This window comes from Thalassophryne amazonica, chromosome 3 (genome assembly GCF_902500255.1).
Source record: "Thalassophryne amazonica chromosome 3, fThaAma1.1, whole genome shotgun sequence".
Classification (NCBI taxonomy): domain Eukaryota; kingdom Metazoa; phylum Chordata; class Actinopteri; order Batrachoidiformes; family Batrachoididae; genus Thalassophryne; species Thalassophryne amazonica.
In genome coordinates this window covers 39,557,618-39,576,178 of record NC_047105.1, presented here as the reverse complement: position 1 = coordinate 39,576,178, position 18,561 = coordinate 39,557,618, and the positions used below count along the sequence as shown (strand labels likewise).

At 41.4% G+C, this 18,561-nt stretch overlaps 1 protein-coding gene across 1 annotated transcript in view; it reads left to right on the top strand.

Moving 5' to 3' along the window:
* Window positions 1-7,857: 7,857 nt before the first annotated feature.
* rbck1 (RanBP-type and C3HC4-type zinc finger containing 1) overlaps window positions 7,858-18,561 on the top strand; it is a 34,977-nt gene continuing 24,273 nt past the window's right edge. Inside the window, exons 1-2 of the mRNA XM_034166076.1 lie at window positions 7,858-8,159; window positions 13,340-13,484. Coding sequence (XP_034021967.1) covers window positions 8,132-8,159; window positions 13,340-13,484 — 173 coding nt within the window. The 5' untranslated portion in view covers window positions 7,858-8,131. The remainder of the gene's footprint in view (window positions 8,160-13,339; window positions 13,485-18,561) is intronic.

Here is an 18,561-nt window from a genome sequence, read left to right as displayed (position 1 = left end):
AGATGCAGCTCCTCCTCCTAAAGCTTCCCTGATTGGCTGGTTTTTCTGAGTTAATTTGGGTGCAACTGCATGGAAGTAAAGGACAACACATCACGCCAAAAGTATTATATGCCGCATTAATATTAACCTGCAGCGAGGGGGAATAATGTAGCCTTTTATTCATTTTTGGACACGAGCGATCCTCTTAAACTGGTATATATTTAGCTGAAGTTACAATGTACAGTACTGTGCAAAAATCGTAAAAAAAAAAAATAAAAAAAAAAAAAAAATATATATATATATATATATATATATATATATATATATATATATATATATATATATATATACACTCAACAAAAATATAAATGCAACACTTTTGGTTTTGCTCCCATTTTGTACGAGATGAACTCAAAGATCTAAAACTTTTTCCACATACACAATATCACCATTTCCCTCAAATATTGTTCACAAACCAGTCTAAATCTGTGATAGTGAGCACTTCTCCTTTGCTGAGATAATCCATCCCACCTCACAGGTGTGCCATACCAAGATGCTGATTAGACACCATGATTAGTGCACAGGTGTGCCTTAGACTGCCCACAATAAAAGGCCACTCTGAAAGGTGCAGTTTTGTTTTATTGGGGGGGGATACCAGTCAGTATCTGGTGTGACCACCATTTGCCTCATGCAGTGCAACACATCTCCTTCGCATCATCCGTGAAGAGAACACCTCTCCAACGTGCCAAATGCCAGGGAATGTGAGCATTTGCCCACTCAAGTCGGTTACGACGACGAACTGGAGTCAGGTCGAGACACCGATGAGGACGCCGAGCATGCAGATGAGCTTCCCTGAGACGGTTTCTGACAGTTTGTGCAGAAATTCTTTGGTTATGCAAACCGATTGTTCCAGCAACTGTCCGAGTGGCTGGTCTCAGACGATCTTGGAGGTGAACATGCTGGATGTGGAGGTCCTGGGCTGGTGTGGTTACACATGGTCTGCGGTTGTGAGGCTGGTTGGATGTAGTGCCAAATTCTCTGAAACGCCTTTGGAGACGGCTTATGGTAGAGAAATGAACATTCAATACACGAGCAACAGCTCTGGTTGACATTCCTGCTGTCAGCATGCCAATTGCACGCTCCCTCAAATCTTGCGACATCTGTGGCATTGTGCTGTGTGATAAAACTGCATCTTTCAGAGTGGCCTTTTATTGTGGACAGTCTAAGGCACACATGTGCACTAATCATGGTGTCTAATCAGCATCTTGATATGGCACACCTGTGAGGTGGGATGGATTATCTCAGCAAAGGAGAAGTGCTCACTATCAAGATTTAGACTGGTTTGTGAACAATATTTGAGAGAAATGGTGATATTGTATATGTGGAAAAAGTTTTAGATCTTTGAGTTCATCGCATACAAAATGGGAGCAAAACCAAAAGTGTTGCGTTTATATTTTTGTTGAGTATATATATATATATATATATATATATATATATATATATATATATACTGAAACCCTGCTAAATACTTAACATTTATAAATATAATTTGTAACCACTTCTCATTTCTTCTTGATGAAAAAAATATATTAAGCGCAATCTGATATTTCTGATGTCTGCCAAGGGTTAATGAGGACTCAAAATAAAAGATATGTGATTCACGTCATGACCTGGACTTTACCTGAATCTGGATTCCACAACACAATACACAATGCAGTAACTGCATACTGATCCAGAATGTTCCGACTGATCAAGATGTTGCAATCTGATATTTAATTCACAAGCTGAAACAAAATAGTGTCTTCCTGATCTTGGCTTTACATTGTGATGTCATATGTGTGAGGTAGTTTTGACGTAATCCTTAAAAGTCTACAAAGTGAAATCCTGATCTAGAATCTGGATCCGGATCCAGATCACCTCTTCCAAGGCCTAACACCAAGGTGTGGTGAAACTTTGGTGAAAATCTATTAATTAGTTTTGACGTAGTCCTCAAAATCTGGCAAAGTGAAGTGTAAAAATTGAAATCCTGATCCAGAATTTGGATCTGGATCACCTCCAACATTCAGTGGAGTCTTCTTCATTGAAGTGCAAATTTAGAGAGAATCCATGAAGTAGTTCTGACGTAATCCTTAACAGCTTAAAGTGTAATCTGATCCAGAATCTGGATCCAGATCACCTCCAAAATGTAATGGGTTCTTCCATGGCCTAATATCTATCTGTGATGAAAATTTTGTCAAAATCTGTGCAGTAGTTTTGATGTAATCCTGGTAAGAAACAGACTGAAAAATAAATAAACCAATGATTTTTATTTTGTCCTTGTGGACGTAATAATCTATATAAGAAAATTAGGTTATATTTAATCATGTTTTTAAAAAAATACTTCAATCATTTGTCATAATTGTGTTGTTATGTATCAGGCAATACATCAAACAAATCAAGGTGATTCATTTTTAAAATAAGGTGTTTAATTTGATGATTGATTTCGTTATTGATAAGAATATCAAACAGGCGTGAGCAGCCACATTTCTTGTAGAGCTTCACAGTGCAACACGCCATTCTAAAAAAAGTACAACCAAACCTAATCTACTTTAATTTCATATGAGACAAAAGCTTTCTGTGTAGTAGAGGCACACTGGTTCCACATGAAAAAAATAAAACACAATCCCACATAAATTATAATAAAACCTGCAAGTGACAAATACCAAAAATGTATACCACAAGTTACAGGTGTTACTCTTAGTTTATGTTCACAGAAAACAAAGGCATTGCAACAACAAATGTGTAACTTATTGTATGTACTTTGATTATTAAAAAATGTACAGATTTTTGCTTTAATTCATTTATTTATTTATCTATTCAGGAAGATATGGTTTGTCTAATCGTAATATTCACCTTTGCAAACTGGGTTATTAGTTCACAAGACCATTTCCAACGCAGGGCATGTTAGGAAGTGGTGCAGATATTTCCACTGGATGCATGATGTTCAGCCCTGTTTCACTTTTTTGTTAAACTCTTATACAATCTATTAACTTTCATAACACAGTCACCCTTTGTTCACTAAATGTAACTGTAACCCTAACCCCAACACCCCCCCCCCCCGTCACCCAAAATTTCATGATACCATCACAAAAAAATTTCATGACACCATGACAAAAATCTACTCAATTTCGTGACAATATCAAGAACTAATAGATTAAATCACCTTTCATGACACCATCACAAACTTGCCATGAGATCCGGTTGTATATGCTTTACTGTGCTATGATTTCTGTCTAAAATCTTATGTGCATCACTGTAAAACTCTGAACAGCTTTACTACTGGGGGAGGAGGAGTAACAGGAAGACAGGGGACAGGAAGGAGAGGAAAAGTAATTTCAGTTTCAATTTATTTTCCTTTATATAGCACCAAATCACAACACAGTTGCCTCAAGGTGTTTCACACAAGTAAGGTCTAACCTTACTAACCCCCAGAGCAGCAGTGATAAGGAAAAACTCCCTCTGAGGAAGAAACCTCAAGCAGACCAGACTCAAAGGGGTGACCCTCTGCTTGGGCCATGCGACAGACATAAATTACAGAACAATTCACAAAATGAATATACATTAAATGCAGTTGGTGCACAGGACAGGAGGGTCACCAGCACAAATACCGCACCCATTTCTGGATGGAGCTGCATCTTAAACACAGAGAAAAAAAACAGAATCAGGCATCAGAAAGATAAGAAATACAATATAATTTGTCAGCATTAAACAACAAGAAAAACAGGAAATACTAAGGTGATCGCCAGTCACTAGCCCTAAGCTTCACTAAAAGACCCACAATTTAGGTAAAGTTGAGGCTGCGGCCCGCTCCGTTTCCTAAAAAATGAATTAAAAGAGTAAAAAGCATAGAACTATACTATGCTAGTATGCTAGCCATATGAAAGGGAGAATGAGTGCGTCTTAAGTCTGGACTTGAAAGTCTCCACAGAATCTGACTGTTTTATTGACGTAGGGAGATCATTCCACAGAACAGGTGCACGATAAGAGAAAGCTCTTTGACCCACAGACTTCTTATTCACCATAGGGGCACAAAGTAGTCCCACACCCTGAGAATGCAAAGCCCGGGCCGGTACGTAAGGTTTAATTAGGTCAGCTAGGTAGGGAGGTGCCAGTCCGTGAACAATTTTATAGACTAGCAGCAGAACCTAAAATCTGATATCACTGGGAGGAAGCCAGTGAAGGGATGCCAAAATGGATGTAATGTGGTTGAACTTTCTGCTTCGTGTCAAAAGTCTGGCTGCAGCATTTTGAACCAATTGGAAAGCCCAGTAGTCCAATCCAGAAGAGATTAAGTGGCTAAAGTAGTAGCCAGTAAGCCAGTAGCAAGCAGTATTTATATTTGTATTTACATTCTGAAAAGTTTTTTTTTTTTGCTTTCACTTTGACACTCTGTGCTTCTTACCCTGTGTGCTGCTATACGATGCTGCTGCAAAATGAACTGCTGTCTCAATGAGAAAAAGTGATTTTTTTTTTTCAACTTAACTGGAGAAGTCTTGTGGCATTAACTCAATTGTAAAGAATTAACTTAAAAAACGTCTATGCAAATTGTTACATCAATTTTTCTCATTGAGACAGCGGTTCCTTTATTAGAGTGTGGAACCTCAATTTCCCTGAGAGAGTCTTCCCAGGCCACATTGACCACCTCTGACCGGGGAATCCCGAGGCATTCCCTGGCCAGTGTGGAGACATAATCTCTCCATCTAGTCCTGGGTCTTCCCCGGGGTCTCCTACCAGATGGATGTGCCTGGAACACATCCATGGGGCATCCTTACCAGATGCCCGAACCACCTCAGCTGGCTCTTTTCAACGCAAAGGAACAGTGGCTCTACTCCAAGCTCCCCACGGATGACTGAGCTTCTCACCTTATCTCCAAGGGAGACACCAACCACCCTCCTAAGGAAGCCAATTTTGGCCGCTTGTACCCACGATCTAGTTCTTTCGGTCATGACCCAACCCTCATGACCATAGGTGACCAGTAGATCAAGAGCTTTGCCTTTTGGCTCAGCTCCCTTTTCGTCACAACAGTATGGTAGAGCGAATGCAATACCACCCCTGCTGCACCAATTCTCCAGCCAATCTCACGCTCCATTGTCCCCTCACTCCTGAACAAGACCCCGAGGTACTTGAACTCCTTTACTTGGGGCAAGGCCACATTCCCTACCCAAAGTAGGCAATCCATCGGTTTCCTGCTGAGATCCATGACCTCAGATTTAGAGGTGCTGATCCTCATCCCGGCCGCTTCACACTCGGCTGCGAAGTGATCCACTGAGTGTTGGAGGTCACAGGCCAATGACGCCAACAGGACCACATCATCTGCAAAAAACAGTGATGAGACTCTAAGCCTACCATCCTGGAACCTTCCTCCCACCGGCTACACCTCAATATCCTGTCCATGAATATCACAAACAGGATAGGTGACAAGGTGCAGCCCTGGCGGAGGCCAACCTCCACCGGAAACAAGTCCAAGTTAATGTTGAGCACCCAAACACAGCTCTCGCTTTGTGTGTACAGAGATTGGATGGCCCTGAGAAGAGACCCCCTCACTCCATACTCCCGTAGCACTTCCCACAGTATCTCCCGGGGTACCCGATCATACACCTTCTCCAAGTCCACAAAACACATGTAGACTGGATGGGCATACTCCCAGGTACCCTCCAGGATCCTTGTGAGAGTGAAGAGCTGATCGGTTGTTCCATGATAAGGACAGAACCCGCATTATTCCTCATCAATCAGAGGTTCAAGTATCGGCCGAACCCTCTTTTCCAGCACCCTGGAGTAAACTTCACCAGGGAGGCTGAGTAGTGTGATGCCCCTGTAATTGGTACACTCTCTCTGAGCCCACTTTTTTAATATGGGGACCACCACCCCAGTTTGCCACTACTTAGGCACTGTCCCAGACCTCAACTGATGATAATCCTCCATCAACAAAAACAAGACGCCAGTTGTACACATTGGTACCATTACTAGCAGGGGTAGCTTGGTACATCAGCTAGCTAGGCTGTCAGTCATATTTTATTTTAGCACATATATTCATGCATTTCTGATGTCAGGGAGGAAGTTGCAGTAGAACCACTAAGCTTCTGTGGAGAAAGGAAACAGTTGCAGTGGTTTGATTAGCATACACCCCAAGCAATGACAAAAATGAAGCTTAGTCAGACATGTTAACATGACTCAGCGTGACACATGCTTTTGGTGACAGTCCACACCAGTTTGAAGAAGTGCTAACTATGGTGCTAACATATAAGTATGGATTAGTTTGGTCAGAACATACCGTGGCTTAGTTAGCATGCGCCTCACTATGCCCGAATTAAGTGACAGAAAATGAATAGAAAATTCAATCAATCAATCAATCAATTTTTTTTTATATAGCGCCAAATCACAACAAACAGTTGCCCCAAGGCGCTTGAAAATACAAGTTTAAAATGAAGAGTCCAGGCACAAACTCAAGGCAAAGGACAAGTCTGATAAAAATGAGACAGCCATTACACATGAATGACTGCAGTGTATTACCCACCCAACCATCTAGCCATCCATTTTCTGTACCCTATTAATCCAGTTAAGGGCAGGGTTGGGTAGGATTACTTTGAAATGTAATCCAAAAGTAATCAGATTACATGTAATCCACATGTATTCTTTCAAAGTAATCCTACCAAACCTTGGTTAAGGGTCACGGGGGCATGGAGCCAAGCTCAGTCAACTGCAGTAACTGATAAATTAATTTTACCGCAGGACCCGTTTCTGTTGTCCTACAGAAAAACCAAGTGAAAATGTAGTTTGTTTGCAAAAACCATATAGTAGCCGTGTATCCGGGGATCAAGATGGCTGTGCCCACGATTGCTTTATTTGCGCTCTGAATTCACTTATTTTTCTGAATATATCACGTTAATCATGGAAACATTTGATGAAATTGATGAACCTGTTGTACTATCACCAACAGGAAAACGTAAATGATGTTGGCCAGGCCAATCTGCCTTTGCCAGAGAAAAAGTACAGTGGGAAAGGATTGATATCTCGTTTAGCATGACAGCATAATGTACTGTGCTCTGCCAGGTGTCGCATTTATTGCTAAAGTTTCCAATGTGTCTTCATTAATGCTGCAAATGACTAATTCCCACAGATGGACTAACTGGGTTTTGCAAAAAAAATAAATAAATAAATAAAATAAAATAAAATAAAATAAAAATTAAAACAAAATCAAAGGTCGACATACTGGGTTTTGCAGACAAATAAATCAAAATTTAGTAATTAATACATTTTTGTAAACAAATAAAGAAATAAATAAAGTTCGTTAGTGAGATGTACAACTGCCATCAGGTAAAAATTATTTTATTTCTAAACAAAAATGATTTAAGTTTGCACCTGAACTCTTCAAATATTCTGTAATAAATCATGACTTTCAGTTTTAATTAAATCTGAGCAGTTTTCCCACAAAGTCTACTTTAGTTAGACGCTGCCATCTAGTGTACGTGGTTTTCATTTCTCCAGATGTTTTATCATTTGGGTTATATTTTCTTTTATTCCTCATCTAGTCGATAATAATAATAATAATAATAATAATAATAATAATACGAATGTAATTATATGTAATAATAATCATGTTTTTCCAATGACTACCAAAGTGTTTCTGTCAAGGAAACCAAACAACACCTTTACTTTGAAGTGCCTGTTTCAATAAAATTTTTGAAAATAGTCATAATAATGATGATGATGATGATGATAATTGTTTTGTTTTGATAACTGCATTACTACGAGTATAAAAGGGGGCGGAGCTACGAGCCTGTTACGTTTCCTCTTCATATTGACTTCAGATTAGTTTCACTTTCTATGGGACCTGTCGGAAGAACGAGCTTGCTTTACGTCGCTTTAAAAGAATAAAACCTTAAATCAAGACACAAAAGAAAGACAAAGGAAATTTAGGCTTTACACAGGCTGTAGAATTGCCGTCAGCTTTACTTTATAAACTTCAGGTCGATGGACTTTTGGGGGACAGCTGTGGCGACCTGAAGACGTTGGATGGAAAACATCCTGGAAAGTCTCGTTTTTCTTCACAAAACTTTTATATATATATAAAATTAGTCCATAGATTCGGTGTTGGGTCGTTTTCAGGTGAAGAATGGCTTCTGAAGTTACTTTAAAGGAAGGTGAGCGAATACACTTTGGATTTTATTCAGAACAGTCAAACTGCTGTATTTCGTGTTTGTTTGATTAGGTTTTTCAGAATTATGTATTTAATGTGAAAGTGAGTTTGTGTTTGGATTGACATACTGGCATTTACATATTTCTTCCGTCTCCTCGGACGCATTATGAAAAAACAAACAAACAAACAAACAGCCAAAACAGCGCCACCTACCGGGCACAAAGGAGAACATGGTGAAACTTCCACCGTTTTACTCCCTGATGATCCCTCTGCTTTACACCCTCATCACCCACTTCATTCATTCAGATTTCCAACTGTAGATTGACTTCTCTATGCGCTGAATTCAACAGCAACAAATCCAGTGCAGCAAATAACTGAAACAATCTTGCAAATGGTGATAAAAGCATCCAATTCGACAGAAATACTCCTTAGACACTCCTCTTTAAAAAAAAAACAATTGTCCACTTGACTTTTCAGTTGGTGGTCAGGTAGGGGTCAATTGAAGAATTACACAGAGGTCAAAATGAAAAGATATTGAAAAATATTCCACATTATTTGCCTGATTATAAAGATTCCAAAAAGGTATAGTTTGGACTATCTGTGACTGAATTCTATGGAGTTACGGGATAAAAACAGCAAGAATGGTGACAAAGGTCAGTGTCATTTTGTACAGGAGTCAAAAGTTAAAGTTGCTCCAATTTTGGTTAAAAGTGATGCAAATTATTGGTTGAGCTAATAGGATTAATAAATGGAATAGTTTTGACAGTGCTGAATGCTTGGTCTCCAAAGTAAAGGTCAAACAAGGTCTACGTCTATTGGATTCTATGACATGTGACATATGTTGCCCCGTAACGTGTTAAGTAAGGATGATACATGGTCCAGACTATTTCTTTTTAAAACCATGTTAACTCAACTAGTAATTTGCATCACTTTTTACCAAAACTGGAGCAACTTTAACTTTTGACCTCTGTACAAAATGAAACTGACCTTTCACCATTCTTGCTGTTTTTATCCCGTAACTCCATAGAATTCAGTCACAGATAGTCCAAACTATACCTTTTTGGAATCTTTATGATCAGGTAAATAATGTGGAATATTTTATCAATATGATTGGAGCATCTTTTAATTTTGACATGACCTCTGTGTAATTCTTCAATTGACCCCTACCTGACCACCGATTGAAAATTCAAGTGGCCAATCATTTTTTTCTAAAGAGGGGTGTCTAAGAAGTATTTCTGCTGAATTTGATGCTTTCATCACCATTTGCAGGATTCCCTTCTAAATATTCTCTTATCTGCTGCATTAATCAGATTATATAAACATGTAACAGGAAATTACTTTAACTTTCTTACTGTAATTTCTTGGATGTCTATGAAGTGCTCAGAGCATGCTGTAGTGCCACACAATGCTGCATCAATGGACCCCAATCCCAAATGGTAGCCATCCAGGCACACACCCACTCTTTTGCGCCATGCTTCACCAAATGCACCACATGAGCAAGTTCTTGTAGATGACATTCCCTCACGATGCATGAGGTACCCCTCAGTGAGTTCCCCCATTCATTTGACATGAAGTCAATCCAGTGGTACTCAAGGATCCTCAGAGACCTAGTGCAAGAAACATCCACATGTCGCATACATTCATTAATTAGCATCCGAGTGTTGCAACCATGCAGGAAGACGGGATGTACCAAGACCCCACAGATGTCTACGCTCGTTCTGCTGCAAAGCTTTCGGCGCCTGTCCTGCAAATTTATGTCTCCGTAAGCTTTTCCCAGTTCTTTTTTTATCAAGTCTCTGGATCTGATCAACATTAATGTCATATCCTTTATTTAACCAGACATGTCTTGTTGAGATTAAAATCTTTTTCAAAAGATACCTGGCCAGTAAAGCAGCATTACAAGAGTTACAGTAGTTATTGGGATGCAATCCGTGTTTATTTATTATTCACTCATTATTGAACATAATTATATATATATATATATAAACTTACATTTTTGTCATTTCAATATATGTGCTTTGGGTAGGGGAAACCAGGGCACAGTGAATTAGAAATGTTGTTTTGTGGCAGCATAAACACACTAATTCATGGGGCACAGTAAATCGACTTAGAATATAATGAAAAAACAAATGATTATAAATATTTCTTAAAAATTATTAACTATATGCTGATGCATATACAAAGTATAATCCAGCAAACCAGCTATGTAATGTGTGAGTGCCTTATATAGTGATATAAGTCCTTTAGAAAGTATTATAAATACAACTGTCATTATTTCTGTTAAAATGTGAAAATAGTTGTTTATATACACAAATTATAGAAATAATTCATGGAAAAATAAATGTTTAAGCTTCAATAAGTAATATTTGTCATCCGCTTGATACTGGGGCTTCGTAAATCACTTTCTAGATTGATTCACTGTGCCCCGGGTGCATGTGACACACATGATTTATGTTATCAAATAGCTGATAGTCTGGAGAAGACATAACACATACTCATCAGTTGGACGGGGTAGTCTTCTATCTAATAATTTTTGGGCCACCTTTCCTCTGTTATGAGAAATAAATACAAAGACACTGACATCCACAAAATTTACTTTTGATAGGAAAAAAACTGACTTCACTTGCCACTTAGTTTTACCCTTAATGTATCCAAAAACAAAACACTAATTTATAAGGGGGGATGTCTTTATGCATAAAAATATGGCATAACTGCTGCAAATATATATGTATTTTTGCAGATATAGCTGCCGATTCACTGTGTCCCTTGATTCACCGTGCCCCGGTTTCCCCTATACGCATGTAAATGAATGTAAAGTATTTTTTGACTGGAGCACCATTAAACAAAAGCTTGTTTTGGGAATTGTACGTGTAATGAGCTTCTATTTGATGTATGCTAATCGGCCTGTGACATCTTGACTATTAAGCCAGCGTATGCCGACTGAAAAATTTGGCGACTACACTGGCTACGTAAAATAAATTAATCCAGAAGCAAATTAATATGGCATAAAATACTGTGTTTTACAAAAAGTGGCAATTTACAATTTGGGAGTTACCCTCATATACGAGGGCTGTCCGTAAAGTATAGGTCCTTTTAATTTTTTTCAAAAACTATATGGATTTCATTCATATGTTTTTACGTCAGACATGCTTGAACCCTCGTGCGCATGCGTGAGTTTTTCCACGCCTGTCGGTGACGTCATTCGCCTGTGAGCACTCCTTGTGGGAGGAGTCGTCCAGCCCCTCGTCGGAATTCCTTTGTCTGAGAAGTTGCTGAGAGACTGGCGCTTTGTTTGATCAAAATTTTTTCTAAACCTGTGAGACACATCGAAGTGGACACGGTTCGAAAAATTAAGCTGGTTTTCAGTGAAAATTTTAACAGCTGATGAGAGATTTTGAGGTGATTCTGTCGCTTTAAGGACTTCCCACGGTGCGAGACGTCGTGCAGCGCTCTCAGGCAGCGTCATCAGCCTGTTTCAAGCTTAAAACCTCCACATTTCAGGCTCTATTGATCCAGGACGTCGTGAGAGAACAGAGAAGTTTCAGAAGAAGTCGGTTTCAGCATTTTATCCGGATATTCCACTGTTAAAGGAGATTTTTTTTAATGAAAGACGTGCGGGCGGATTGCAGCGTCGGCTCGCAGCCGCCGCGACGCTCCGTCACAGGAAAAACACCTCTGTTGGAAGCCTTGAGGACAAGTTGGAACATCTCCAGCTGATAAACAATTTCTCATATACTCACTCCACTGAAAGCCATCAAAAGCCAACTGGATTTTAACAAATGGTTATCAACATGGAGGTGTTTTTCCTGTGCCGCCGCGCCGCGTCGGCTGCGTCCCGACGCGCGGACCCGTCCGCACGTCTTTCATTAAAAAAATCTCCTTTAACAGTGGAATACCCGGATAAAATGCTGAAACCGACTTCTTCTGAAACGTCTCTGTTCTCTCACGACGTCCTGGATCAATAGAGCCTGAAATGTGGAGGTTTTAAGCTTGAAACAGGCTGATGACGCTGCCTGAGAGCGCTGCACGACGTCTCGCACCGTGGGAAGTCCTTAAAGCGACAGAATCACCTCAAAATCTCTCACCAGCTGTTAAAATTTTCACTGAAAACCAGCTTAATTTTTCGAACCATGTCCACTTCGATGTGTCTCACAGGTTTAGAAAAAATTTTGATCAAACAAAGCGCCAGTCTCTCAGCAACTTCTCAGACAAAGGAATTCCGACGAGGGGCTGGACGACTCCTCCCACAAGGAGTGCTCACAGGCGAATGACGTCACCGACAGGCGTGGAAAAACTCACGCATGCGCACGAGGGTTCAAGCATGTCTGATGTAAAAACATATGAATGAAATCCATATAGTTTTTGAAAAAATTAAAAAGGACCTATACTTTACGGACAGCCCTTGTAAGTCTTCAAACCATGGACAGCATCCTAATATTTTCAATGCTAACAATCAAATTCATGTTTGTTGGGTCCAGAGGGCTGGAAAAAATAGATTTTTTGAGTTGTGTGTGTGTGTGTGTGTGTGTGTGTGTGTGTGTGTGTGTGTGTGTGTGTGTGTGTGTGTGTGTGTGTGTGGGGAGGGGGGGGGGGAGTTGCAAGGGATCCACTTCAGGCCTATGGCCCGTTTCACCATATATAGTACTAATGATTGAAAGCCTGGATCTTGGCCTTGAGCCATGTCCTTGCTCAGCTTCTCAAATGCTGCAATCAGGACATTCATCGATTCCACAGCAACTACAGCACTGGCCATGAAGTCAAGGTCAGCAATACTTTCCTCACTGGCAACAACGTCTCAAGTGTTGGTCTACACAACCCGGTCCAACCCCTAGTACATGTAAACACTGAAATGAGCAGGAAGGCAGGGCACATGTATGCCGAATTCCAAAATTCACCAGAAACTTGTTGGGTATCTTGTGAATTTTCAAGATGTCCTCCAGAGTGTATTTGCCAGGATTTACTAAATGATCTGACAAACACTTGCATTATAATGTCATTAAAATGGCCTTTTGGGACCACTGCAGAAATATTTATTGTAATAAAATGTTGGATGTGAAGGCTTTTGTTATTGTGTGTGTGTGTGTGTGTGTGTGTGTGTGTGTGTGTGTGTGTGTGTGTGTGTGTGTGTGTGTGTGTGTGTGTGTGTGTGTGTGTGTGTGTGTGTGTGTGTGTGTGTGTGTGTAGCGGAGGAATTGGCGCGCTCCCTGAGTGAAGCCCTCAGCAATGGAGATGCAGAAGAGGCAGCCAGCCTGTCCCAGAGATTGTCACAGCTCAACATTCCAGTGTGTGTCACCATTAACAGTCAGGCCTACTCTCAGGACTCCATAAGGTGGGACACAGTTCTGTTCACTCAGTAATTATTCAGGCAGGGCTGTAAACAGATGGGGTCTAATTCCGCGTTCACACCGGGCGCGATCAGACGCTACAAATTCGCGGGGGTCGTGTGGTGACGGACGCACCACCATCGCCTGGTGTGTCGCTCTGCTTTTGCTAAAAAAAATTCGCTCCGGTGCGTCATCAAATAGGAGGAGCTTCCATTCCGCTCGCCGGTTCTGGTTGTCAGTCAAGTTAACATGATGGACCTTGATCACACGGAGCGAGCTGTTGTGGAAAGCTGACAAATATCATGAGACGTTCCCAATTCAGGGAGTATCATTATTTGTTGCAGGAACTGCGTCTGGATGACGGCCGCTTTCAGCGGTCCTTTCGCCTCTGCGGGACCCAGTTTGAGGAGCCCCTGTCCCGTTCATGTGCGCACATGTAAACAATAAAAAATAAATAAATAAATAAACTCTGCTGCCTGCTGTGGGGCTGCAGCTCGCTCTTCCCCCAAAAACTCTGTCATAATTGTGTTTAGAAACCAGTCACCATTTGTTTTATTATACATCTGTGTAGTTAATAGGGATAGGTATTGATAAGGTTTTATCGATATCGATGCCATTATCAATTCTGCTTATCGATCCGATTCCTTATCGATTCCCTTATCGATACCTCGTGAATTTTGTACTAAAAGTAGGCTTTACAGGTTTTCGATGTATTTTCTTGAGTCTTAAAGTAAATAAATATGAAATTAGTCACTGTATCCTTGATCTCTGGACATAAATAAAAATAAACAAAACTGTGTTTCGCTTTGAATTTATTAATTCAGACTGAATTCTGTCGTTCTATCTTGACTTGTCAGAGAGCCGCGCAACATTTGGAGCTGTGTGAACAGAACGGAGGATGATTCTCGTTTCTTTCACGCAACAAGACAGGAGTCCCAGTTAGTAACTTTAATCCACACAAAAGTGAAACACAACTCATATTCAGGGATGAAAGTGGTGAAAAACAAAAAAAGCTGAAACCCAAAATTACCCCCCAACACCACCTGCACGAAAATGTTTGAATTCTAGAAGCTCTGAAATGCAATCTGGGACTATTCCAGACGATAAACTGGAGTGAGTGCTGAATCCATTTAGGTGAGAGAAAAAACATACAACTTTCCTTATTCAAATTCATTCCAGTAGTATTCTGCTCTTACTAGGATGCAGCAGTTTTCTAGTTTGGCAGACAGTTCTGGACGAAATCACTAAAGAAATTAACAAACTGAAAATATGGTTTGACCAAAACAAACTGTCATTAAACTTAAATAAGACAGGGATGAAATAGAGGTGTGAGAGTCACTAGGTGTTCATTTATTTCTGTATGTATTTATTTATTTATGTTAGTTGCTATTATATATTTTCTGTTGTGTTTCTATTCAGGTTCTTTTTGTCTCTTTCTCTAAAATTGTATATAATAATTATTAGATTATTAATATACAAGGTCTGTGATAAAAGTAACGGACCTTATTATTTTTTTCAAAAACCATATGGATTTGAATCACGTGTGATTACATCAGACATGCTTGAACCCTCGTGGGCATGCAAGAGTTTTTTCACGCCTGTCGGTTACGTCATTCGTCTGTGGGCAGTCTTTGAGTGAGGAGTCGCCCACCCTCTCGTCGTTTTTTCATTGTTTAGGAATGGCTCAGAGACTGCTGCTTTGTTTGATAAAAATTTGTTCAAAAACTGTAAGGCACAACTGAGTGGACACCATTCGATAAATTCAGCTGGTTTTCTGTAAAAATTTTAACGGGTGATGAGAGATTTTGGTCTGGTAGTGTCGCCGTAAGGATGGCCCACAGCGCCTGACGGCGATCTGCGCTTCGAGGCGGCAGCGTCTCGCCGTTTCAAGTTGAAAACTTCCACATTTCAGGAGAACTTTTTTCTGAGAACTTTCAGAAGAAGTCAGCATGAGGAATTTATTCGGACATTCCATTGTTAACGGACATTTTGTAATGAAAGAATGTGCGGGCAGAGTCGCATGTCGGGCTGGACCCGACTGCGGGTGGTCGCGACAGGAAAAACACCTCCGTTGGAAACCTTAACGGACAAGTTGGAACATGCCCAAGCTGTTAAACAATTTCTCAGTTACTCACTTGTTGAAAGCCATCAAAAGCTGCCTGAATTTTACAAATGGTTTTCAACACGGAGGTGTTTTTCCTGTCGCGGCGCACACAGATTTGCCGAGTCGTCACGGAAACGACTCGGCGAATTTGCGCGCACGTCTTTCATTAAAAAATGTCCTTAAACAGTGGAATGTCCGCATAAAGTCCTCATGCCGGCCTCTTCTGAATCTTCTCTGTTCTCTCACGACGTCCTGGGTGAATTAAGCCTTAAATTAGGATGTTTTCAGGTCGAAACAGGCCGACGACGGCGCCTGGAAGCGCTGCTCGACGTCCAGCTCCGTGGGAAGTCCTTACACCGACAGAAACACCCCATAATCTCTCATCAGCCGTTAAATGTTTCACCGAAAACCAGCTTAATTTCTCGAATAGTGTCCACTCGGATATTCTTCACAGGTCCAGAAAAAAGGTTGATAAATCAACGCGCGCCGTCCGCAGCGGCTATTCAGACAAAGAGATTCCGACGGGCGGGGTGGAGCACTCCTCACTCAAGGCCTGCCCACAGGCGAATGACGTCACCGACACGCGTGAAAAAACTCACGCATGCGCACGAGGGTTCAAGCATGTCTGACGTAAAAACATATGAATCAAATCCATTTATTTTTTGAAAAAAATAAAAAGGACCGCTTTTTTCATCACAGACCTCGTATAAGCAAAAATAAATTTAAGGAATATTACAATTTGGGGTTCCCCCGGAGGAGCTGGAGGAGGTGTGTGTGGATCGGGAGGTCTGGGCGGCTTTGCTTGAGCTGCTGCCCCCGCGACCCGACTCCGGATAAAGCGGAAGAAAATGGATGGATGGATGGATGCACCCGAACGTGATGGATGCACCCGAACGCACCCGAACGAATTGCTAAATGCTAACTTTTAACATTGAAAATGCCATAGACATGCTAACGCGTTAGCATCGCTCCCATTTTTAAGTTAGAAAATACATCTATCAACTGTTTCAGAAGACCATAACAGGTCGGTTTAACATAGAAAAGGTAAATAATACTCACAGACGTTGTTGTGTGGGCCGCCGAAGAGGAGGTACTGCTGGCCCACCACCACCAGAGGGCGACCTGTCTGGAGTGCGGGCTCCAGGCACCAGAGGGCGCTGTCGCCTCACAGGAGCAGCCAGGGTGACAGCTGTCACCCATCACCTGAGACGAGACAGCTGATATCAATCAACAGGGAGGTATATCAGCAGGACGGCATCTCCACCTCATTGCCGAGATATCGCTTTACCAAGGAGGTAACGTATCCAGCCGATTATATCAACCTTAATTACCTTTTGCCTTTATACAGAGAGAGAGAAGAGCAGCAGGAAACAGTATTTGGATAAGTACTCACACTCCTGCACTTTAGTGTTTTCCTGACAAGAGGTGGAGGTGGTGTTCCACCCTGTGTTACTGGGTGCAGCCGCACCCACACCTGACTGTTTCTGTTCCTTGCCAGCAGTACCGGATCCGACGAGCGGAGGCAGTGGCCACCTGGGGTTCGGGACTTGGCGGCTCCAGTATCCCCGGGGTTCGGTGGCAGAGGAAATCGGGTGGTTCCGGTTCGACTCGGACAGACGTCTCCTATCGTCGAGCCTGCCCACACGACACCTTTGGAATTCGGTTACTGCTGTATTTGTAATCTGTTGTGTTTGTTGTGTGAATTCACAACAGTAAAACTTTGTGATTTGATTTTCTCCATTGTCCGTTCATTTGCGCCCCCTGTTGTGGGTCCGTGTTCCTACACTTTCCCAACAGACGTATGCTCTTTAGGGTTTTAGCGGGGGAAAATTAAGCGAAATAAATAAATAAACGAAGCAATCGACCGAAGCATTGCTTCAATCTGCGAATCACGCTTCGATTGGTTCAAGGTTCAAAGCAAAGCCGCGCTGCAGAAAAGTTAAGGACCCGCTGCAGCGTCTGTAATCAGTGTAGAGAAACGATCATTTTCCTGACAAACACCCGCCAAAACAACGGCCACTCTGAAGGACCGATAACAGAATCGTTAAGCACAAAGCTTATTGATGTCGGTGGATCGAATCATTTCTTAACGATAACCGAAAGGAACCGGTTCTCGATACCCATCCCTAGTAGTTAATTAATAAAATATTTTCCATGGACGATTCGCTTGCTCGCACGTAAAATAAAAAGAAAAAGAAACTCCGCTCCCGCTGCTGTGGGGCTGCTGCTCGCTCCAAAAATTCTGTCATAATTATGAAATAAAGGACAAAAGAGACATAAGTCCTGCTCACAGGCTGCTACCAGATACAGGACATGTTCACATCTTCAGTCAAACTCCAGACATCTCCACGTCACTACATATTCAGTCCCTGATTGGTCATCGCGGCGCGACGAGACGAAAAAGTTCAGATTTTCCAACTTGGGAAGGAGGGCAACGCGACGTGATGCGACGCAATATCGCGCCACAAACACGCCAATCGCTCAAAATTGCTTCACTCGCGTCGCTTCATTCGTGTCCATCGCGTCGTGCTGCGTGACTTCGCGCCAAAATGCATTATTCCATAGGGATTACATGGCAACCTGTCGCTGCTGTCGCTCATGTCGCACCCGGTGTGAACGCAGCATAACACAAACAGTGATTGGCGTGCCATTTCATTTCTGATGGAGATGCAGCAATCTAACGTTTTCTCGTCCAATACAGACATTGATCTTTTTGATCTTTGACCAGTTTGAAAAATTTTCTCTAAATTTTAAGGCCCTGTCACACCTAGACGATTTAGCCAGCGTATGCCAACCGTATTAAAAAACGCATAAGATCAATAAGTTAAGGGTAAGTTATTTTATAAGTTAAGAGCAAGTTGAAGCACGTTGAAACATGCTGAAGCTCGCTGTACGTCCTGAGAAGCTGAACTCCTCAAAAAATTGTGGGCATTTTCAACGCATGCCAGCGTGTGACTCATACATGCTGGACATAAGTT